The 24,289-nt window shown below is 44.5% G+C and overlaps 3 protein-coding genes across 3 annotated transcripts; all 3 read left to right on the plus strand.

Moving 5' to 3' along the window:
* The first annotated feature begins 539 nt into the window (after positions 1–539).
* LOC150012006 (F-actin-capping protein subunit alpha-1) lies at positions 540–2,801 on the plus strand. The gene has a single exon (XM_090275626.1). The coding sequence runs from the start codon at positions 546–548 to the stop codon at positions 1,404–1,406; it is 861 nt and encodes a 286-aa protein (XP_090131752.1). The 5' UTR covers positions 540–545; the 3' UTR covers positions 1,407–2,801.
* Positions 2,802–4,487: 1,686 nt separating this feature from the next.
* Positions 4,488–18,585, plus strand: INHBC (inhibin subunit beta C). The gene is made up of 2 exons (XM_090275627.1): positions 4,488–5,199; positions 15,131–18,585. The coding sequence occupies exons 1-2, from the start codon at positions 4,887–4,889 to the stop codon at positions 15,874–15,876; spliced, it is 1,059 nt and encodes a 352-aa protein (XP_090131753.1). The 5' UTR covers positions 4,488–4,886; the 3' UTR covers positions 15,877–18,585.
* A 2,445-nt stretch (positions 18,586–21,030) lies between these two features.
* Positions 21,031–23,684, plus strand: INHBE (inhibin subunit beta E). The gene is made up of 2 exons (XM_090275628.1): positions 21,031–21,593; positions 21,828–23,684. The coding sequence occupies exons 1-2, from the start codon at positions 21,296–21,298 to the stop codon at positions 22,583–22,585; spliced, it is 1,056 nt and encodes a 351-aa protein (XP_090131754.1). The 5' UTR covers positions 21,031–21,295; the 3' UTR covers positions 22,586–23,684.
* Positions 23,685–24,289: the final 605 nt, after the last annotated feature.

Below are 24,289 nucleotides of genomic sequence, written 5' to 3' on the forward strand. Positions count from 1 at the left end.
TAGGCTGGGGTGAGGAGAGTGTAGGGTTAAAGCTAATGGATACAGGGTTTCTTTTTGGGGTGATGTAATGTTCTTCAATTAGATAATGGTGATAGTTGCAAGACTCTGAATGTACTAAAAACCACTAAATTTTATACTCTAAATGGTGAATTTTATGTGAATTGTATCTCGATAAAACTGTTATTTTTAAATAAATAAATTTATACTACAGGTTAAATAATAAATCTTCATCTCTCATGCCCCTTAAAAAAGAAAGAAGAAAATCCCTGGCTGGTGTGGATCAGTGGATTAAGTGCTGGCCAAAGGGTTGCTGGTTTGATTCCCAGTCAAGGCACATGCCTGGGTTGCAGGCCAGGTCCCTAGTTGGGAGCACATGAAAGGCAACCACACATTGGTGTTTCTCTCCCTCTCTTTCTGCCTCCCTTCCCCTCTCTCTATAAATAAATAAATAAATAAAATCTTTTAAAAAATTTTTTTAAAGAAGAAGAAAAGATCAGCCCCTATAGAAGATAGCTAAGAAAATGTGACACACAAGAGCAGCCAAGATGGCTGACTTCGAGGATCGGGTGTCAGATGAAGAGAAGGTACGCATAGCTGCTAAATTCATCACTCATGCACCCCCAGGGGAATTTAATGAAGTATTCAATGATGTTCGGCTACTACTTAATAATGACAATCTCCTCAGGGAAGGGGCAGCACATGCATTTGCCCAGTATAACATGGACCAGTTCACGCCTGTGAAGATAGAAGGATATGAAGATCAGGTCTTAATTACAGAACACGGTGACCTGGGTAATAGCAGATTTTTAGATCCAAGAAACAAAATTTCCTTTAAGTTTGATCACTTATGGAAAGAAGCAAGTGACCCCCAGCCAGATGAAGTAGACGGAGGTCTGAAGTCGTGGAGAGAATCCTGTGACAGCGCTCTCAGGGCCTACGTGAAAGATCATTATTCCAACGGCTTCTGTACTGTTTATGCTAAAACCATAGATGGGCAACAGACCATTATTGCATGTATTGAAAGCCATCAGTTTCAGCCTAAAAACTTCTGGAATGGTCGCTGGAGATCCGAGTGGAAGTTCACCCTCACACCGCCTACAGCCCAGGTGGTTGGAGTACTTAAGATTCAGGTACACTATTACGAAGATGGCAACGTTCAGCTGGTTAGTCATAAAGATGTGCAGGACTCAGTAACTGTTTCGAATGAAGTCCAAACTGCCAAGGAGTTTATTAAAATCATAGAGCATGCGGAAAATGAGTATCAGACAGCGATTAGTGAAAATTATCAAACAATGTCAGACACCACGTTCAAGGCCTTGCGCAGGCAGCTTCCAGTTACCCGCACCAAAATCGACTGGAACAAGATACTCAGCTACAAGATTGGCAAAGAAATGCAGAATGCTTAAAGGCTAAATGTAGGATTCTTCAGTGTGGGGAAAGAAAGGTCTCAGCGTATGGTCATATGATAAATAAGTGATTTATAAACAAGAGTGATATTTTGCTAGGGCTTTCAAAGTTAACAGGTTTTCTAGCCTCATGAAATACTGTTAAACATATAGCATTGTCTTGATACCTTTGTGTCCTCTGCCTTGTAATTTTCTGTTTTCACAATATCTACTTGTAAATCTTTTTTTATTTTCTTTTTTCTTTTTTTCTTTTAAATTCTACCACATTTAATGATGGACGGAGAGATCTATCCTGGAATCATTTTACTGTTTAGAAAATTTTCCTAGCCATGAAGCCCTGTTACTGATACAGACAGGTAGTAAGTTCAGTGCTTTTCTACCCCTGTCCTTCAAAACACTCCTGATACTTCGTGGTTTCTACTGACCCACCAACAGCTAAAGAGGCTGTGCTCCCAGCTGTAGCCGAATGGAAGACATATCATCCTCTCCCTCCGACTGCTTTGATCATCATTTATAGCATTGCAGAACTAGTTGTCAGAAGTTTGGATTGGGGCTTTTCAGGTCTTTTTGTTGGGCAAAGGAAGTTTTCTGGAAATTCCATTATAGCCAGCTTCTCTGGGGAAGTTGTTTTTAAATCCAAAGACTTGAACCACATTCCTGGCACGTGAACGTGTTCACTTTTCTCCCTTCCCTCATTGTCTCCTTCTCATCTAGTACCATTATCGTTGTAGATATATGCATTTTTAGCAGAGTTTTACCCATTTATTGTTATTTTTTTTAATATTCAAGAACTGCTGACATATGAGGGACTTGAAAAATGCAGATGAAGAAATAATAGCTATCTTATGCTTTAATACATTGTGGCAGGATTGTACTATAAGCAAATGAATTAACAACTGTAAATCACAAACAAAACCTAAAAATGAACCAAAGTGAAAAGGATAACTTCCAGGCAGTATCTTTCTATTGTAACCTGTTATTTAAAGGAATACTAGTGATTTGTTCTAAATAGGATGTAAAACTTGTTCCACATTACTTTTCCTCAGTCCTGCCTGCCAAGAACTTAACTGTGATACGGCCACCCTTCCTTTCCAGGTATATTGGCAGGTGTATGTGTGATCTCAGAATACACAGGTGACGTAGATATGATATGACAGCTGAACTGGTGGATTCATTTACATTGTTTACACTTCTATGACCAGGCCTTAAGGGAAGGTCAGTTTTTTAAAAACCAAGTAGTGTCTTCCTATCTCCATATACATGTCAAAAACGAAGGGTGTTTTTGCTTCAGCTTTGTTTTGCTCAGTAATATAGTCAAACAAGAGTTTGTTTCCAAGTGACCTGTTGAGCTGTGTAAGCATTTTTGTTTATTTCAAATAAAATATATTTGTATTATTTGTCATTCATACTATCCATCCATACCACACTATCCTCTGTATCAGGTAGTTCAATAGAAATATACCTGTTCTGTTCTTAAAAAAAAAAAAAAAAAGAAAAGAAAATGTGACACACAAAACTTCAATCAAGGTGACTTGAATATAACTACTGAGAAGCAGCCTGGACTGTGTCATTTATTCATTCAAAAAAATATATTTTGCCCTGGCTGGTGTAACTCAGTTGGTGGAGCATCATCCTATAAAACTAAAGGTCGCAGATTTGATTCCTGGTCAGGGCACATGCCTAGGTTTTGGTTTTGGTCCCAGTCAGGGTACGTACAAGAGGCAACCAACTGATGTTTCTCTCTCATATTGATGTTTCTCTCCCTCTCTCTCTCCCTTCCTTCCCCTCCCACTAAAATCAATAAATATGTCCTCCAGTGAGGATAAATATGTGTATTTATGTATATATATATATATATATATTGGCACCTATATTATAGATTAGGTACCATGTACAAATCTAGGAATATAATGGTAAGCAGCGAAGATGAATTACTAAGTGACTGCACTACGGATGATGATTGGGAACGTGGGTTTAGGAGGGGAAAGACCAGAAGGGTAGATATTGGTAGAATTTTTTCAGCACATTTAGAGATGAGTGTACTCTGGCCCACAATGCTATGTAGCTAGAATAATAATAAACTTTTATTAAGCACTTACTATGTGCCAGCCACTGTAAGTGTTTTACAAAATTACTTAAATCTCAAAACTCTGAGATAATCATTATAGATCTATAATCCCATTTTCAAAATCCATAGAACCAAACATGTGTCAGTATTCAGAAAATTTCAAGTTTTAGAGAAGTATAATGATATATACATTGTATATAACACCTCCAGGGGTAGCATCCCCTAATCAATATTTCTAAAGTAAAAAGAAATGTATTAATAGTCTTAGCATAATTATTTATTCTTTTTTTTTAGCATAAGTTTTTTAAAGATCATAAATAACTTTGCTTCTATTCAGGTCAGGTTTAACCACCATATGAGTTACAAAAAAAAAAAAGTGGATTTTTTGGGGGATTTTGGAATCATGGGTAATAACTTTACCTATTTCTCTGGTGAAAAAACTAAACCAAGAAAGGTCAAGTAACTTACCAAGAGTTACTCAGGTGATAAAAGGAAAAGAAAAAATTTAACCAAGGTCATCAGCTTAAAAGCCTATGCTCCTAACTCTACCTGCTACTCCTGCCAGGTAAATCCCTCTTGTGGAAACAAAAGCCTTTCCCTGAAAATCTACTGCTCAGTACCTTTGAAGGAGAAAGGTTGGAATTCTGAGAAATCTCAAAATTTCTTTTCCTAAACAGAAGAAACCCCAGAGTAAATCTAGCTCTCGAGCTCCTTCTCCACCTTCAGACTTTCCTCTGAGTACACAAAAGACCTATCTAGAACACTTCCCCTCCTCTCCCAACCCTTCAGACTGGATGTTTTTGAGGCCAGCTGGGCAAAACCCTACAAGGGCTAAAAAGAGTTTGGATTGGGATGGGGGGTGGTGAGAAGTACCAGGCAAATGCCACTCTCAAACTCTCAATTACCTGCATGACAGTGACCTAAAGTGCCTGTCAGTGACCCCCCTCTTGTTTGAAAGTCATTCTTTAACATTCTATCCTAAAACCTCTGATCTCTCCCTTTCCCAACCAGGCTTCCCAGCAAGGCCGTTGATCTGAAGAGGAATTTCATCTCTAACCTTTGTCCCCAAGCCTGGCAGCTCACATGGGCAGCCCACTGTCTTCCAGCCTTGGCCCAGGAACACTGCTTTCCACAAACAAACCAACAACCTCCCTTAACATCCCCCAGTCTGTAATTTCACTGATTACACGTTGGTGGCTTCTGCCAAGTTCTACCTGTAACTGGCTTCATCTCTCAATTCAGATGTTTGGCTGCTCTATCCCCTGCAACAAGGAATCATGCCAGCTGGACACACTCTCCTTTCCGGGCCTCTAATGGCAAGCACAGAGCCCAGACCACAGCTGTTGAGACCCTGAGCCCAGGGTTTGTGGCTCTGTCTAAAGTGTGTCACTCAAGGCAGGCCTATTCCAACAATGATCTTCTCATTGTTCCTGGCCTTCCTGTTCCTGGTTGTGGCCACAGTGACCACTCTCAGAGCTGACAGTCAATGTCTGGCATGTGGGAAGCATGCCTTGGACCTGGAGAGCCAGCAGAAGCTGCTTCTCCACCTGGCCAAGAGAAGCATCTTGGACAAGCTGCACCTCAGCCAGCGCCCAACACTGAGCCGGCCAGTGTCCAGAGCTGCTCTGAGGACAGTGCTACAACACCTGCCTGGGCCCTCACAGGTGGCACTTCCGAAGGCTGACAGGGAACAGGAATATGAAATCATCAGCTTTGCTGAGACAGGTGGGTTCCTGATCTGCTGATCTTCCTCAAAACCTGACCTCTCAAGGAAAGGAAAAGTGTCTTCCCCAACCTAACCCCTGATTTTTTCCCCAAACCATCCCAACTCTTTCCTCCCAGGACCTGTAATCTCCTAATCTAGGGTTCCCACCCCCTTTGCCCAGTCTCTCTCTTGTAGTTTAGTCATGTGGGTAAATTGCACTTCTTTTGAGACTGTCTGCTCCCACCTCCTTTAGCTCATCTCTCTAAAGACCCCACAAACTTCCCTAGGCTGTGGTTCTGGACCTAGACCCAGAAACTGGAAGCTGGGGAGTCTGTCTTTTCCCTAGCCCAGGATTCAGCCTCTTCATCCTCTCCATCTCCCCTCCCCCAGATGCCTCATTTGGATAAAAGGGCAAAAGGAAAAATATCATGACTCTAATACCTCTTCAGCCCACCCCTGCCCTCTTGCCTTGATACCTCAGTTACCCACATGTGAAGAGAGTCAAAATGGGACATAGAAAGATGAGTAGAAGACCGAAGAGAAGAGAGTTATTTCCATATAGGGGAGAGAAGTTGGAGAATTTAGTGGGCAGATGGAGAAAAAGATCAAGAATTTGTAGACAGTACCCTAAAAACAGAACACAAAGTGATATATCTGGCCTCTGAGCTTTCTACAAGTGCCTTGTTAGGTCTGGAAGGCCCTACCCATTCCTGGCCCCTTTCCTTTGGTCAGCACTTCAAGATCCAGCACCCTCATCCTCAAAAAATCCACCCTGACCTGGAGTTAAGGTGCTCCCTCCTTGATGGCCCCCATACCCTTACCTTGAACCTGAACTCTCTGTGTGAAATTGCCTGTTTCCAGGTTTTCTATAAAGCTTGTCTTCCGACAGGATATCAACCCCTTGAGGTCAGGAACTGTCATTTATTCCTCATGTTACCACCAGAGGCTAGTGTGTAGTAGACATAACTTACACTTATACAATGTTTACTGTACTGTGTTCTAAGCCAATGTTTACTGTACTGTGTTCTAAGCCTTAGAACTCCCTGAAATCCTCACAACAGCTCAATGAGGCAAGTACTATTGTTATACCCATTTTAGAGGTGATGAAACTGAGACAAAAAGATTGAGTAACTTGCCCAAGTTCACATGACTAGTAAGCGGTGGAGCCAGTCATGGCTCTAGGATTCATGGTTTTGAGCACTACACCACTCTGCATCTCCCAAACACAGTAAACATCCAATAAACATTGGTTGTGTTAAACACCAAATCACGCTGTGGGTCAGCTTGACCACAGTCTAGAGTCCCGGTGATGGATAAGAAGTTATGCTAGTTCAAAATGTATTTCTACTCATGATTAAGGACATAACTCTGGGAGAGATCCAGCCAAGATGGTGGCGTAGACAGACATGGCTCGCCTCTTCACACAACCACATCAAAATTAGCACTAAAATATAGGACAACCATCACTCAGAACCATCAGAAATTGAGTTGAATGGAGGTCTGCCAACTATGGAATTAAAGAAACCACATCCATTGAGATGGGTAGAAGGGGCACAGACATGGAATGGCCTGGTCTCTCACCACCTGTGCTGGATAAAAATCTGGGAGGGATATCTCAGGAGCAAGGAGTCCAGCCCCACACCAGGCCCCTAGCCCAGGGTTCCAGTGCTGGGAAGATAAGTCTCCACAACTTCTAGGTGCAAAAACCAGCAGAGATTGAGTCAGTGGAATAAACTGCTGGATCCCCAAATAGTGCATCTTAAAGTACCCACAAACGAACTCACCTGCTCAGATTCTCTCCCTCTGGGTTCCGGCACCAGGGTAGCAGTTTGAGGGGCACCAGTGGTAAACAGAGGAATGTGAAGTGTCTGGCATTAGGGTGAGTGGAGGCCGTTGTTCTCCTGGGTCCTCCCCCAACAGAACCTGCAAGCTGGTGTCTTGTATGAGACTCCATCAACCTGGCTAACACTGTTTGACCCACCTGGGAGATCCCAGCGACCCCGCCCCACCCAACTTAAGGACCCACCTAAGCTGCTTTTTCATATGAATGGCTGGTCTTGACTCATGCTTCACAACTTCCTAAATCCTCTCAAACAAGCAACAGCTGGCCTCAGTGAGTTCAAAGCCCCATATTACCAGCAGCCAGCTTAGATTCACAGCTTGGCTTTGCCTGGGAATCTCCAAGCCCAGCACAAGTAGCAGCCATCTCATACTGCTTTATAGCTCAGGTGGGGCGGCCCCAGAAAAAAAAAAAAAAGATGCGGGATGACCTTAGCCTACACCACCCAGAAAACCCCAGGGCCTGCACACCCAGTGGATAGCTACAGACCATGTCAGAGCACCACCATACTGCCCTTGCACAGCTGATCCTCCATGGAGGGTGGAGGTTGGTGGTCAGTGGTCACAGCCAGTCCTTGCAGCTGACTGATCTGGGTAAATCACTCCCATTAATCTGCCAACAGCAACCAAAGCTCAACTACAAGAGGAAGGTGTACTAAGCCCACACAAAGGGCCCTTCTTGAGTACCCAGATTGGGTGACAGGAAGGCTGTGCCACTGGACCCTACAGAACACCTACTACATTAGGCCATACTACCAAGACATGAAGTCAAAGCAGCTACACAGGGAGGCTGTCAAATTGAGGAGGCCAAAAAATATGGCCCAAATGAAAGGACAGAACAAAATTCCAGAAAAAGAACTCAATGAAATGGACATAGCCAACCTACCAGAAGCAGAGTTCAAAACACTGGTCATTAGGATGTTCAGAGAAATGATTGAGTATGGCCACAAAATAAAGGAAGATGTGAAAGTTATACAAGTGAAATAAAGAAAAATATACAGGGAACCAACAGTGATGGGAAGGAAGCCAGGATTCAAATCAATGATTTGGAACAAAAGAAAGATATAAACATTCACCTGGAACAAAAAGAAGAAACAAGAATTAAAAAAAAAAAAAAAACCCCCAATGAGGAGAGGATTAGGAACCTCTGGGATAACTTTAAATGTACCAACATCTAAATCATAGGGGTGCAAGGAGGCGAAGAGGAAGAGCAAGAAATCGAAAACTTATTTGAAAAAAATAATGAAAGAAAACTTCCCTGATTTGGTGAAGGAGATAGACATGCAAGTCCAAGAAGCACAGAGTTCCAAACAAGTTGGACCCAAAGAAGACCACGCTAAGACACACCATAATTAAAATGTCAAAGATTAAAGATAAATAGGGAAGCTTAAACGCAGCAAGATAAAAGAAGAGAGTTACCTATAAAGGAGTTTCTATAAGACTCTCAGGTGATTTCTCAAAAGAAACTTTGCAGGCAAGAAGTACTCAAAGTGATGAAAAGCAAGGACCTACAACCAAGATTACTCTATCCAGCAAAGCTATCATTAGGATGGAAGAGCAGATAAAGTGCTTCCCAGAAAAGGTAAAGCTAAAGGATTTCATCATCGCTAAGCCCTTATTATATGAAATGTTAAAGGGACTTACTTAAGAAAAAGATCAAAACTATGAACAGTAAAATGACAAAAGACTCACAACTCTCAACAACTGAAGCTAAAAAGAACAGCAACTAAGCAAACAACCAGAACAGGAATAGAGTCATAGGTATGGAGATCATTTGAAAGGTTATCAGCTGGGAGGGGGAAGGGGAAGAAGAGGGGAAATGGTGCAGAGATCAAGAAGCATAATTGGTAGGAACAAAATAGACAGGGGGAAGTTAAGAATAGTATAAGAAAGGGTGAAGCCAAAGAACTTACATGCATGACCCATGGACATGAACTAATGGGTGGGGGACGGTTGCTGGAGGGAAGAGTACTGGTTGGAGGGGGATAAAAGAAAAAAAAATGGGACAACTGTAACAGCAAAATCAACAAAATATACTTTAAAAAAAAAAGAAGACAACTCTGGAGCCAGGTAGCCTGGGCTCAAATCCTTGATCAGACACATTACTGTGTGACCTGGGTTGTTAATAGTTTTCTCATGTGTAAAATGGGGATAGTTAGAGGATAGTTGAGATAATTAAATGAGCTAATACAGGTAATATACATAGAAGGCTAAGGTAGAAGGGAACAGGAAATAGAAGACTCAGCTCCTATCAATGAGGGGGTTTGCTGCTGCTGCTCCTGCTGCTGGAAATAAATAAATTTAAAATATAATGCAGAATGTAATAAATGCTACATGAGGGCACAAGAGCTTGCTGGGCCAGGAGTAACCCATTGGAACCTGATAAGACAAAGGAAGTCTTTCAGAATATTGCAGATGGTCTGCCATTGTAAAGTAAGTTTGACTTCAATGGGAAGGGAATGGTAAATAACATCTTAAATGCAGGGGGAAAACATGATAAAAGTCTGAAGGAATAGACTGTGTTTGGAGTTGAAAAGTAGTTTGTAGTGGCTTAGCATAGGTGAACAGTTGGCCATGAACCATAAATGAGTCCCTTGAACACTGAAATTCTGTTTTTTTTTTTTTTTTTTTTTTTCACCTTTGATTCCCTGACACTTAGCCCAGTTCCTGGCACATTGTGACAATAATGATGGTTACCAGGTATTAAGTGTACCTGCCTCTTTTCATGCAATTCTCACAACCACCCTGTAAAGTAGACTCTAGTATTTCCATCTTTTGAATGCAAAAACTGAGATTCAAAAAAAAAAAAAAATCATTTACATGGCCAAGGTCATAGAGCTTGCAAGGGGTAGAATTCAAACAATTCTCTCTGACTTCAAAGTCTGTATACTTTCCACATATTTGCTAATCAATGAATGACTACAATGTTCAGGCCAGAGGGGGCCTGATGAGATGAGGTTTGAAGGTGAAAATGACTGATGCCTAGATTTCACCTTTCACATTTAAATATTTTAGCTTGACGTTTTCATTCCAACTTAAGTTATCTACACCATAGTGTGGAAGAAAGATCTGAAAATTGTTCTTGCTGGAAGTATGAAAAGGGAGAGTTTGGGGCTGTGGAGAAACTAGGGTAGGAGCCTTCAGTGGTTGTCTTATAACCAGCTCACACTGGCTCATGAGAGCTGATTGTGATTATCTCCCAACTCTGCATCCAGTGACATCACATTGATAGTTTGAAATCCGTCATGGTGAGGGAATTTATACCACAGAAATTGGCAGCTACTATAAACCAGGGGTATTTTTTTCCCCTCTAGAATCCAGTTGTTAAATATTTACCAGCACACCGCTGCCTGTGACCTAAAAATACAAGTTAACAGCCTCCCACACACCTAATATACAATGCTGAGACAAGGGCAGGATAACTGTAATAGATACTCCTGTTCAAAATGGAAGATGGGGAAGTGGGAGGCACAGAGCAGTCACTGGTCCATGGAAATTCTGTTATCTAGCCAGGTACATATCTCAGTCTATCCCAAATCCAGAATTCCCTTGATTAAGGCCTGCTTCTGCTCCCTGATAGGTTTTCCCTCTCCTCTCAAGGACATTCCACCACTGCTCCCACTGGCTTCTAGAGTCACTCTCTCAGCCCTTGGCTTCACTCTCTGAGATGTCTTTCATTTTAAATAGGAAATTACCTGTGTTTGTGGCTGAGTAGTTTTCTCAGCCTCCTTCCTGCACAAAGATGTTGGGGGCCCAGAGGCCTCTTTTCATCTCTGTCCCTTTAGTCCAAACTGATACTGCTTTTACTATTAAAATTCTCTATAAAACTAAATAATAAATTATAGTTTACTCAATTAGACAAAAGGCATTCCACTCAAGACAGACCCCTACTTAGGTTACAAGTCAGGGTGTTATGGGACACAACTCCTATGATTCTTAGAAGCCCTTTTGTGTAGTTGAGAGGGTCTATAGAACATCATCTTAGGTTTTAGATCTTAACAAAGATATTAGATCTTACCTAGTAAAGGGTCTTATGGCTGATCCTTTGTTTTGATCTTCACACTGAGGCCATATTTTACTGGCAGTGCCCTGGATTTGATTTTTGCCCTGAGACCATTTCTTACTTGAGGAACCTTTCGCTAGACAGACAAGGAATGAAAAAATTTTTATTGTTCAATATAACAAGTCTTGTTTGAAATATTATATCTAAATTCTACTTGAAAATTAAACAGTTCTTATAATAAGGCAGCTAAAATAAGCCAAATGATACTTTGAGCATTTCAGCATGGAAATACCATCTAAATTCACAACTTTGTTATATATTATTTCTAGCTTCCAAATTACCACAGCCAATAGCCAGTATATAACACAGTTCCCCCTTCTCCAGCTTCCAATAGCAATTCCCTTGCTCGTCTTCCTACCTTTACTAACCGTCTCTTCACCATCCTTGCAACCTCTGCGGGCCACCCAGTCCCAAAGCCAGTGCTACATATTTTAGGTCTTTATTATGGAACATCTTATTTCTGATACTAGTTTCTGTTTTAGTTACCCACTAATATAACAAACCAGCCCAAATATAGAGGCTTAAAAGAAAAAATTCAATATTTCTCATTATTTTGTGGTTTATCTGGAGAGTTCTGCTTCATGTGGCCTAGCTGAGGTTGCTCATGTATCTGCATTCATCCAGGAGCTCATATGAGGCTAGAACATCTAAAATGGTTTCTGATCCTCCAAAGTCTCTCTCCACATGGCTTCTCATCATTCATTAGTCTCTCTCAAGTTTCTCTGATGCATGGTTTCTGACTTCCAAAAAGACGAATCTCAATGTGTAAGTACATATCAAGCTTCTGCTTGCACTGTGTTTGGCTATAAGTCTCATTGACCAAATCAAGTCACATGGCCAAGCTCATAGTTAATATGGGAAGAAACTGCACAAGGCCATGACTATTGGGAGCTGTTGCTCATTGGGAGCCAACAATGTAATAGTCTACCACAACCCCTGTGGATCATGTATCTGCATGCCATAACTAGGGTGACTTAACCCTGCAGTGGTCATGCTTACAAATAGAGTGTGAGAGGTCGCATGGATAATGTGTGTCATCCAAGTCTCTCTGTCTCAGAATTCTGGGTAAACTGCACAGCTTAGGCTCTTCGGTTGGAACTGAGGTGATGCAACACATTTCGAAGGTTATTAATCTGAGCGCATGCAGCATTGCCATGTCAACATTGGACTAAAACTGACGATTATTTTGTATGGATAACTATTGTCATCCACTCGAGGGTTAAAAGATCCTAGCAATAAGGTGCTTATGGGCCTAGCAAGAAAAGATTAGTTGGGCCAATCAGATTCTTCTAGGATTTTGGAATTGGGACACTGGAAAATCAGCTCACTTAGCTAGGAGGGGGTGAGTAAAGGATTCTGTAGATTCAGAACCTGGGGCCACCATTTTGCGAGTTTAGGAAGCTGAGAAAGAGGCAGAAGAGGTATAACCATGGAGAGAAAAGAATGAAGTAAACTTACACAGAGACTGAGATGAGAGAGACCATGTTGGCTCTGAGAGCTGTCAAGAACAGCTTTATTCCTGACTTTCCAATTCACATGAAGCCTAATTGAACTTTATTTTCTGCCCTTTTATATCCATGAAAGTTTCAGTGGCATTCCCACAATAAAGCACTCTTTATTTGATAAAGGAAATGAAAGGGTGGCTAAGATAGAATCATAATGGGAATAAGACTGCTTCCTAAAAGGGTTTGGACTTATTCACCAATAAGGTTTTGAAACGATGAATTCCATGACCTAGCCAAGTTTTTGGAAAATAATTCTGGTGTCAATGTAAAATGAGAATTAAAGAAATGAAAGACCATTCAACAAATTTTTATTGAATGTATACTATGTACTTAGTACTAGATGAACAATGCAATGGTGAACCATACAGGCATAATCTCTACCTTCATGGAGTTCATATTCTAGCTGGTGTGGGGTGGGAGAGGAGAGGAGAGAAGGAGAGGCATGTAGTAAACAAATAAAAAACCAAGATGATTACAGAGTGATAGTGGCTACAAATATAGTTAAGCAAGATGATGTTTTAGAAAGATGGAGGTAGAGTTGAAAGCTGCTTCAGATAGGTTAGTCAGTGAAGCGTCCCTGAAAAGGAGACATTTGAGCTGAATGCCAAAAAGGAGCCAGTCATTCAAAGGTCTTGAAAAGACATTCCAGGCGAGTTCAAGGGCTATGAAGTGGGTCCATGTTTTGGTGAGTTCAAGGAACAGAAAAAAGCCAGTATAGATTGAATATAGGCACTAAATGTCACAATGTCTAATCACATAAGTTTTCTACGTTAAGGTGTTTTGATTGTATTTAAATAGTAATGGGAAGATTTTGAAAAATTTTAAGCTGAGGAAGTTAAGTTGATCATATTTATGTAATGAAAAGGTCATTTCGCTGACATGTGGAGAATGGTTTGGAGGACAAGAGTAAACCGCTTGGGAAGCTGTTAACATAGTTCAAGAAAAAGATGATTTTGGGTTGAACTAATGCAACAATTTTCAAATGGTGTATTGCAAAAAATTTAAAAACGTGCAGTATTGACTATTTAGTCAGGGGCACTGACCTCTTTTCCCTTAGATTAAGTTTAAAAAGTCACAACAATCAACACAACAGTTGTCCCATGTAAATAAATCAAAATTATACCTATTTTTTGGTGAGATCAGCAAAAAAAAATTTTTTGGTGTGCTGAAGAATTTTAGTAATTTGTTTATGTGTTCTATGAGATGAAAAAGGTTGAAAATCGTTGCAGTCATGTAGAGTAAAGGAGATGGGATAAGTAAAATTATATTATAAATTGGAAGTAGAATTGACAGATCTTGCAGCTCATTTCAAAGTAGGGGATGAGGGCAATTAAGGTTTTGGCTTAAGCAATGCATTTATAGGGAAGGGGAAGATTGAAGAAGGAACAGGTTTTGGGAGATAAGACTAGAGTTCCTCTTTGAACACAAGAAGTCTAAGACATCACTGGGTAACCAAATGGATTATCAAATCAATAGCTGGATATAAAAGCCTGAGGCTTGGGGAGAGATCAGGACCAGGGATATATACATGAAAATGAAAGCTATGGGAATTGATGAGACCATTCTGAGAGGGAGTATAGATACAGAAGAGAAAAGAGAAGGGAGGTTAGGACATCTGACATGTAGAGGTAAGGCAGAGAAAGAGGAGCTGTCAGCAAAAGAGATCTAGATGGAATGGCCAGTGTCACAAAAGTCAGAAGGAAAAACAATTTTTTTTCAAGAAGGAGGGAATGGTTAAGTGTGTCAAACACTGCTTTACGATCAAGTAAGGTGAGTACAAAAGATAAAATCATTGGACTTGGCAACATGGCAGGTGTTGGTGAACCTGACAAGAGTAATATCAGTGGAGTGGAGGGAATAGAAACCCAATTAAAGGGTTTCAGTAGGGCAGGTGAGGGACGAAGAGGGGAACTGGGGCAATAGTAATGGGGATAGGAATAAATGTGTAGACATTAAAACCATTGTGGTGAGGGACTGGATGTGGTGAGTGAGGAAAGTGACCACAGGGTTTCTAGAGATGATAAGGAGGGTAGTGGTGCCGCCAGTTCTAAGAACAAAAAGAGAATTCTATGAGAAAGAAAATAATTTTTTCCATATGGGACAAATTGAATTTAATGTCCTGGCAGAACACTCATGTGTCCTGAAGGTTAGTGATTCCCAAATCTGTATGTCCAGTCCAGAGATGCAAAATGGTCTGGTATGGACATACAGATTTGGAAATCACCAGAATAAAAATTGTTTTGGCTGACCATGTGTGTGGGTAAGAGCTCCAGTCAATGTAAAAGACAAACTTTGGAGAATTCTTACATTGAAGTGATGGTCAGAGAAAGAAAAGCCAGCAAAGAAAATCAGGGAAGAATCATAAGAGAGTTGTGTCATGGAAGCCAAGAGAGAAAAGATGTTCAAAAAGGAAAGGGTAGTCAACAATGACATCAATGTGGTCAAGAATGAAAAAAGAGTGTTCAGGTGTGCTGAGAATAGAGAGGTAGCTGATAGAATTGACGCTCAGAAGGTCATAATAACTGAGGCTTCTTGTGTTCACAGGCCTTGCCAACATCAACCAGACTCGTCTTGATTTCCACTTCTTCTCTGATAGAACTGCTGGTGGCATGGAGATCCAGCAGGCTTGCCTCATGTTCTTTGTGCAGCTCCCTCCCAATACCACCTGGAGTTTGAAGGTGAGGGTCCTTGTGCTAGGCTCACATGACACCAACCTCACCTTGGCTACTCAGCGTCTGCTGGAGGTGAATGCCAGTGGCTGGCACCATCTCCTCCTGGGGTCTGAAGCTCGGGCTGCCTGCAGCCAAGGACACCTGACTCTGGAGCTTGTACCTGAAGGCCAGGTAGACCAGAGCTCAGTCATCCTGGGTGGGGCTGCCTATAGGCCTTTTGTGACAGCCCGGGTGAGAACTGGGGGCAAGCACCGAGTTCGACGGCATGGCATCAACTGCCAGGGTGAATCCAGAATGTGCTGTCGACAAGAGTTCTTTGTGGACTTCCGGGAGATTGGCTGGCATGACTGGATCATTCAGCCTGAGGGCTACATGATGAATTTCTGCACAGGACAGTGCCCAGTGCATGTGGCAGGCATGCCTGGCATTGCTGCCTCCTTTCACACTGCAGTGCTCAATCTTCTCAAGGTCAACACAGCTACAGGCACCACTGGAGGGGGCTCATGCTGCGTGCCCACAGCCTGGCGCCCCCTGTCTCTGCTCTACTATGATAGGGACAGCAACATTGTCAAGACTGATATACCTGACATGGTGGTAGAGGCCTGTGGGTGCAGTTAGTCCATATGTGGTATGGGCAGCCCAAGGTGGGGTAGACAGATATGCCCCCACAGAGGTGTCCTTCCTTGAGAGAAGGGACTGACTCCATTACTGCCCAAAAGGTACACTACCTCTTCTGGAGCAACCTGTGGAAATTATTCCAACTTTGACTTCAGGATATCTTCGTCTAAAGAGAGTCATTGTGCCATCTTCACAACCACCAGCCTCTCTCCTAGAGTATGGTCCATCCAGCACGCCACACGTGCTCAACTGCCATCCCAGAGACTCTGATCCACCTCCAACCATGAACCGTGCAATCTGGTTCCCAGGCAGACATACATAGCCCACTCTTAATCCACCCCCAAATCCACTATAACTCCCTGCCCTTTTCCGCTCAATGGCCTCCACTCTGTATAAGTTGATCCAGCCCCTTCTCTTGATTTTCTGGACCTCCAAAGAGACCCCTTCTTGGTTTCACTAAAGATTAGATCACTACTCTCCAAAATGAGGCTCATTCCTCCCTGTGTCTTGAGCCCCTTTCCTTCTTACTTGTCCAGGTGTGCTGCTAAGGCTCTCTTCGCACACCCACATCCATTCTTTGTCCTTGTTTGCCCTGTTCTATGCCCTTGTAGGCTAACTCACTTGAGTTCTTTTGATCCCTGCTTCTAGCTGAATTTGACTAAGGGTAGACACAGGCAAGAATTCAGGGTCTTTGTTATTCCTGCTCCCTCAAGCTAAGTGCCATGGTTCTGTGTGACTGTGGTTGTAACCACGTCCCTACAGCTCCTGTGGGGCTCCCTTCTTCCACAGCTCTAGCTCTGCTTGGGTTCTGATATCACTGCTTCCACACTAGAGGCTTATAATGACTCTACTCTTACAAGTACCTAGAGGTTTCAGTATCCCTTGTTGGTTCCCTTAACCCTGCACATACCTCTATAAAGAAGTCCTTCATTAAGTCTTCTTAGTGATGCAAACACAGATAGCTGAGTGGGTCTTCTGTCTCCTGCCAGAATCCTGACTGACAAGCCAGATGCCACACAGCTTGCCCGCCCTGCCCATTTCTACTCTCTCCTCACACAGCTTCCTTGGGGCTGAGCTATTGTGTCCATCCCATACTTCATGCTGCTTCCTTCCCCAGGCTTCCACCCTTCTTTGTTAGGCCCCCTCCATTCTTTCAGAATCATATTTGCTGGTCTCAGGGCTAACAAAGACCTGAGTTTTACCTGCTCCTCTCCTCCCCTTGTACTCACTCCAAGACATGACAGATCACTGCTCAATGGGCAAGTAGGCTGACAACCTGTGGGCATACTCATGATGGGAGGCAGAGAAATGTCTCAGAGATGGCTGCCTTTCTTTTACCAACCCTCAGGGCTCCATCCAGGAGTCCTTCTTGGAAGATGGAACTGGCTAAGGACCACTAGAGTGGGACAGGGAATGAAAAAGGAAAGCCTGGAGTGAGAACAGGGAGGCATTTGCTCTGACTGGGTTCTCTAAACCAGTTGTTTTCAAGCAGTGTGCCATAAGAATTTTTAAAACATGCAATACCTATTTAGTCAGGGACACTGACTTTTTTCCCTTAGACTGTCAAATAAAAAAATGACAATAGCCAACCAATAATAGCTATCTGGTGTGTATGTGCTATATTGAACCATAAATACATAGGTCATATAATGGAGTTGCATCTGATTGGTCATGTTGCATAATAAAATTGCTTCTCCATACCAGAAATCCTTCTGTACAAGCAGAGACACCTGATTTTGTAAAAAATCACGTTGGAGCAAAAAGGGTAGGTAATTACTACTTTTTATTTTGTATTTTATTTTTTGTAAATCAATCAAAATTATACCTACTATTTTTCAGGTCAGCAAAAAATGTAATTTTTTGGTGTGCCACATAATTTCAGTCATTAGTTTATGTGTGCCACAAGATGGAAAAGGTTGAAAATCACTGCTCTGGACCTTTGCCCTCTTCCCCCACCATCTCCTCGCTTTGGTTGGACAGCCCTGAACCATGGGGGTCAATATTGTCTGTAGCCCAAGGCCGAGTTTTTGCAAAACTCATGTGGCCTTTGGATTATGTGATGTCTGTGTTTGCTCAGCTTACAACTCCCTTCTACCAGGGTCTGAGGTCCCTGGAATACGATCCCTAGAGGAGAAAGTCTGAAAGAGACCTCCTAGGGGACTGCAAATCTAAGCTGCAAGGCTTCCTGAGCAAACTCCATGGAAGTCATCCCAACTTTGATTTGAGATCTTTATGTAAGGAAATCTGGTACCTCTCCCTCCCCCCATCCCACACCCCTCCCAGATCTAATTTCTCTCCCTCCCACCATACTTCAGTCACCAGGGCCAAGACAAAGATGAGGTGAAGTGAGGTACTCAGCGGCAAAATTTTGAGGGGATGGCGGAAAAATTAATTGATCAAGATACATAATATCTTAATTCATTATTTTTAAAACGTCAAAATTAATGCAGCCCTGGCTGGTGTAGTCAGTGGATTGAGCACCGGCCTGCAAATCAAAGGGTCGCTTGTTCGATTCCCGGTCAGGACACATGCCTGGGTTGCAGGCCAGGTCCCCAGTTGGGGGTGCTCAAGAGGCAACCACACATTCGTGTTTCTCGCCCTCTCTTTCTCTCTCCCTTTCCCACTCCCTAAAAATAAATAAATAAAATATTTTTTAAAAAATTAATGCAAAAAATTCATGATGAACAAAATGTGAAATTTTTAAATAAACACAGAATCAGTATTATTCCCGTTCTTCTTTGGCTCTGCCTTTTGTAACAAGGAAAAAGTGTCTGTCTTCTTCCAAACCTTTCTTTCCAGAGTCACCTGGCCCCTAACTGTATACTGTCAAGCTTTTCTCGTTTGGGCAAGATAATCACTCAGGATTCTTCTACTTCCTTACCCACTCCTAAGCCTTGTTGCTACCCCCCAGCCCCAACCAGGTTAGTGATAGGGCGGGCCTGTGAAGCAGATGGCTGGGGTATTTATAACCCAAGAGCACTTCTTGGGAAAAGTGACTAAGATGCTAAGAGCATATTTATAGCTGGGTTCTGACGTAAGTGTCAGTGGGGAGGTAGGGCCACGCTAGGCACAGCAGCAAGAGGGTAGGAAGAGCTGGAACTTGGGGGCACCTGACAGAGGGTAGGTGAGAGGTGGGGTCAGTGACTCCAGCAGCCACTTCTTGCTGCTTTCCTTGGCTCTGTCTCCTGGCACCAACAGGTAAGCCCTCTGAAACACCACCGTGGACAGAAACCCCCACTTTGGAGTTCTACAGTCCAGACCCCAGGGAGTAGAGGGCTGTCACCTGCCTGACCAACAGAGAGGGAACTAGGAGCTAGGGAGAGCACTGTACAGAGAGGCTTGAGTGTTTCAGAACATGAGTAGAAATGCAGGGTGGACAGGAGGTTCTATAAAGTCTCACTGTCCCTTCTCCCCACTCCCCACCACATGGTGCCTTGAGTTTCTAGGGAGAGCCTCACACCCATCATCGAGCTCCATTGCCACCTGTCAGTGTGATGAGGTCCAAAACCAACGGTAGCTGTGATGTGGGTCCCAATGACAGCCTCTACTCCCTGGCAGTGGCAAGATGAGAGGGCAGAGAGACCAACTTCTCTCCTGTTGGAGAGTCAGAGTCTCCAGAGTGAGAGGTTGGGAAGCGCTGCATCTCTCCATGCTCCAGAGTAGCCGCTGCCCTGGTAAACTGGTCAGCTCTAAGCCAGCCGCTGTCCAGTAGCTCGGCACTGCCACATGGTGGACATTGGCAGTACTGAGACCCAGCTCCCAAAGCACCACCTTTGTCTGCCTGGTGCTGGATCTAGCGGTCTCTCTTGACAGCCCCCACTGGCTGAATAGTGGAGAGATGAATAAAATGGACTGGGGGCACATTTCCAGATCACACTCACTTCCTCCCATCTTGAAGAAACCTGGGCATAAGGAGAAAGGCTAGCATGACGCCTTCCCTTTGATTTCAAGAAGAAAGTGCCGTGGCCCGCCCATTTAAAATCAGTGAGGAGCCCTGGCTGGTGTGGCTCAGTGGATTGAGCTCTGGCCTGTGAACCAAAGGGCCGGTGGTTCGATTCCCAGTCAAGGCATATGCCTGGGTTGAGGGCCAGGTCCCCAGTTGAGGGCCAGGTCCCCAGTTGGGGGCGTGCAAGAGCCAACCACACATTGATGTTTCTCTCCCTTTCTTTCTCCCTCCCTTCCCCTCTCTCTAGAGATAAATAAATAACATCTTTAATAAAATAAAATAATAAAATCAGTGAAGAAGTGTGATAAGTAGGGCTGGAATTGAAAATAAGGTTGCTGCACTTCCTGTTTTGCTCTACTCTTAGAAGTCCTTAAACCACCATTTCCCACTCCTTTTAACAGAGGCCTGGCACCACCTCTAGGTTGCCCCACATTTAGGCAAGTCTCACAGTCCCCTGAAAGAGAGTGAGCAGCTGAGTATACAGGCCTTCCCAAGTCCCATGCCCTCTGCCAGCCTCAATGGACTCTGCCCTGCTGTAAGATTGCATCACCCTCTCCCACCACCCCTCTGGGTTTTCCCAGACATCACAGTAACATGCCAACACCATGTCCCTGGCCTCCTCCATGCTGTGCTCCAGTCCAACTGGACTCTGGGCAGCCAGCACAGGCAGGGTCAAGGGGTGACTTCTGTGTCCCGTGGCACTGCCACCTTGGCCTGGGCAAAAGGACTCCGTTCCTCCCGCCCCCACCCGCTAACCTCTCACCCCTGTGCCAGACCCGTTGCTGGAAATAGAGACCTGAGTTATCCTTCTTGCCCAGAGACCCCAGAGAAATAACCACTGTAACTCACAGATGCGTTGTGGAAACTGCTACAGCTGTGGCCACAGAATGAGCTAGAAAAGCTAAAGAGATGGGGGGAAATTGCCCCTCCCTGACTTGCTGTATGGAGTTCCCTCCCCCAAGTCCCAGACCTTGAGGACTGACCATGTGAAATCATCCTCTTTCTTGCATCATGCCTGTCCACATTGCACCCCCCACCCCCAACCCCTACCTTAAGCTCAGTGACCAGAGCCAGATGGTGAAACCTGAGCTCCAAGAGGGGGGGAGACATCCGCCCCCTACAGGGGCTTGATAGGCAGCAGAGCTGGCCAATCTAGCACTCAGAGGGTAGGTCTGTCGGCTGACCATGAGGTGAGGGAGTCCCAGGCTTCAGTCTCTAAAGAGGCTCCAGTCAGTAACCAGACTTGAGCTGTGAGACTCAAACTGGCAGACTGTGCTAACCACAGCTACCCATCGGACCATCCACTTTCTGCTAGGCAATAGAAGACAGGTGGTTCTACCCTTGGCTGAGGGTAGGTGTGGCACTGGTGTCTGCTGCTACTGTGCCTTCATTGGCCTTTCCACGAAATCAGACTCAACAGGAGCAACGGCCATCAGAGGCTCCCGTCCTGACCCAGAGCCATTCACCAGGACCATGGGGCTCCCTGGTGTTCATCTCCAGCTGGTGCTACTGTGGGCACTGATGTGGGCACAGGGGACAAGGTCTGTGTGTCCCTCCTGTGAGGGCCCCACACTGGCACCCCAAGCAGAACGAGCTCTGGTCCTGGAGCTAGCCAAGCAGCAAATCCTGGAGGGGCTGCACCTGACCAGTCGTCCCAGAATAGCTAATCCTCCACCCCAGGCAGCACTGACCAGAGCTCTCCGGAGACTACAGCAGGGAAGCATGGCTCCGACAAATGGAGAGGAAGTCATCAGCTTTGCTACCACCACAGGTGGGTGAGGAAGAGATGGGTTGCAGAAAGCAGGAGGAAAAGGGAGACTGACAGAGCTGAGTGTGGGAGGTGGAGGAGAAGTTGGGACAGGGACTGAATGCAGAGGATGCAAGGGGGTTCCTGCTTCTTCTAAAGGTAGGATCTGGGAAGAGCAATGGGCAAGGCTTGTGGGAGACTCAGAGGAGAGCTTCATCTCTGCTCAGTCCCTCAGTCTTTTCTCGATTTTTCTGGCAGACTCCTCCACTTCAACATGCAGCTCCATGCTCACCTTCCACCTGTCCACTCCTCGGTCCCACCATCTGTACGATGCGCGCCTATGGCTGCATGTGCTCCCCACCATTCCTGGCACTCTTCACCTGAGGATTTCCCGAGGGGGCCCAAGGGGGAGGCGCAGGGGGTCCCTTGCCTTCCTGGCTGAGCACCAAATTACATCCCCTGGCTGGCATGCCCTGACTCTGCCCTCTAGTGGCTTGAGGGATGAGGACTCTCCTGTCCTGAGACTCCGACTGGACTGCAGACCCCTAGAAGGCAATGGCACAGCTGCCCAACAACCTCAACGGTTCCTGGACACAGAGGGAAACCAGCGACCCTTCCTGGAGCTCAAGATCCGGCCCAATGAGCCGGGAACAGGCCGGGCCAGGAGGAGGACACCCACCTGTGAGCCTGAGACACCCTTATGCTGTAGACGAGACCATTATGTAGACTTCCAGGAATTGGGATGGCGGGACTGGATCCTGCAACCTGAGGGGTACCAGCTGAATTACTGCAGTGGGCAGTGCCCCTCCCACCTGGCTGGCAGTCCAGGCATTGCTGCCTCCTTCCATTCTGCTGTCTTCAGCCTCCTCAAGGCCAACAACCCTTGGCCTTTGGGTACCTCCTGCTGTGTCCCTACTGTCCGAAGGCCTCTCTCTCTCCTCTACCTGAATCATGATGGCAATGTGGTCAAAACAGATGTGCCGGATATGGTGGTGGAGGCCTGTGGCTGCAGCTAGCAAGAATACCTGGGGGTTTGAAGTAAAAAGGTCAAGTTGGGGGTTCCCAGGCAAAGGGCATCTGTGGCTGGAGGCATCAGATTCCTGATCTGCACCCCCACCCAATGGGCCACCTGGCAGTATGAATGGGTTGACCGCCATGAGATACAAATGGACACTGTGTTGTCCAGACTCTGGCCTATTTCAGGCTGGTTGATGTGTGGGAAAATGTGGAAAGTGTGTCCTCTGAAGGAATCTACCCAGAAAGCATGATTTCCTATCCTAAGCCCTATGAGAAAATGGCAGAGGCAAGTGAGGGAGGGAGGGAAAGAGTAGGCAGAGGAAAACGACTTAGTCTCTCCCAAGAAGAGAAAGTCCTCAAGTGAGAGAAGGAAGAAGCAGATTGGGGTCCAGCAGGCTTGGGGGCAGGGGAAACAGGCTGGCCAGGGGTAGGATTCTTGAAGTACTTTAAGGGAGGGTCAAGAGGAAGATGGACAAGGGGCTAAGGAAAGGTGTTTGGAGAGCCACAGAAATGGGAGTCAGGAGAGAGGAGTGCTGAGCCTGAGAAGTTTCTCGGTTTTTCCCAGTGAGGGGTCAGGACCACTGGAGAGAAAAACATTTATAATTTCCTAATAAAAATGGGGGAGGGGGGGAATCAACAAGTTTGAGTCATAAAGAAGGGCTGGGGCCCTGGCTGGTGTGGCTCAGTGGACTGAGTGCTGGCCTGAGAACTAAAGGGTCGCCAGTTCAATTCCCAGTCAGAGCACATGCCTGGGTTGTGGGCCAGGGCCCCCAGTTGCGGGCGCTCCAGAGGCAACAATACATTGATGTTTCTCTCTCTCTCTTTCTCCCTCCCTTCCCTTCTCTCTAAAAATAAATAAATAAAATCTTTAAAAGAAATAAAGAAGGAAGGACTGGGGTGATGGTCCAGAGCAATGGTCCTCAAGGTGTGGTCTGGGGACCCCAGGGAATTTCCCCAGACCCTTTCAGGGTTAAAACTATTTTCATAATAATGCTAAGATGTTGTTTGCCTCTTTATTTTCACCATCTCAAAAGCATACAGTGGAGTTTTCCAGAGGCTGTGTGACATGTGATTACATCATCTTTCTGACATTATTGTTAATGGGATGTATGCTTGTGTCTTCTTGTGTTATAAGCTTTTTTTCAGTTTTAATTTCTAATATGGTAAATTGATATAAACCACATAAACAAAGACCCAGTAATTGCCATGACTGGTGGCTCAGTTGGTTGGAGTATCATCCCATACACCAAAGGGTTTCAGATTTGATCTCACATCAGGGCACATCTTGGGGTGTGGGTTCCATCCCCAGTTGGGGTACCTACAAGAGGCAACTAATCATTGTTTCTCTCTCTCTCTCTCTCTCTCTCTCTCTCTCTCTCTCTCTCTCTCTCTCTCAAATCAATTAAAACATATCCTGGGGTGAGAAAAAATTTTAAAGCTCAATAATTTTAAAGAGTGTAAAGTGTTCTAAAAACCAAATATTTGAGAATTGCTGATCTAGAGAAAGAAGTGTGAGAGGAGAAAGCATTGTGCTCTAAAAGAAATACCCTGGAAGACAAGGCACATGGCTGAGACAGAACATGTGTAAGGTCCCTTCTTCTCCAGTGACCTCTGGTCTTGCTTGACCTTCTGGGTATAACTTGTGTCTGAGTCAAAGTAACATGGGGGAGGAGGATCAAATAGGGCTCTTTATCTGTTCCGCA

The sequence above is a fragment of the Furipterus horrens genome, unplaced genomic scaffold (assembly GCF_987537825.1).
Source record: "Furipterus horrens unplaced genomic scaffold, mFurHor1.1.pri manual_scaffold_4, whole genome shotgun sequence".
NCBI lineage: Eukaryota > Metazoa > Chordata > Mammalia > Chiroptera > Furipteridae > Furipterus > Furipterus horrens.

What these genes read in the sequence shown, in the direction of transcription:
- LOC150012006 (XM_090275626.1), top strand. Translation starts at nt 546, where the DNA reads ATGGCTGACTTCGAGGATCGGGTGTCAGATGAAGAGAAGGTACGCATA.
- INHBC (XM_090275627.1), top strand. Translation starts at nt 4,887, where the DNA reads ATGATCTTCTCATTGTTCCTGGCCTTCCTGTTCCTGGTTGTGGCCACA. An exon ending in CATCAGCTTTGCTGAGACAG is followed by an intron (nt 5,200 to 15,130) that starts GTGGGTTCCTGA and finishes TTGTGTTCACAG; the next exon opens with GCCTTGCCAACATCAACCAG.
- INHBE (XM_090275628.1), top strand. Translation starts at nt 21,296, where the DNA reads ATGGGGCTCCCTGGTGTTCATCTCCAGCTGGTGCTACTGTGGGCACTG. An exon ending in CAGCTTTGCTACCACCACAG is followed by an intron (nt 21,594 to 21,827) that starts GTGGGTGAGGAA and finishes TTTTTCTGGCAG; the next exon opens with ACTCCTCCACTTCAACATGC.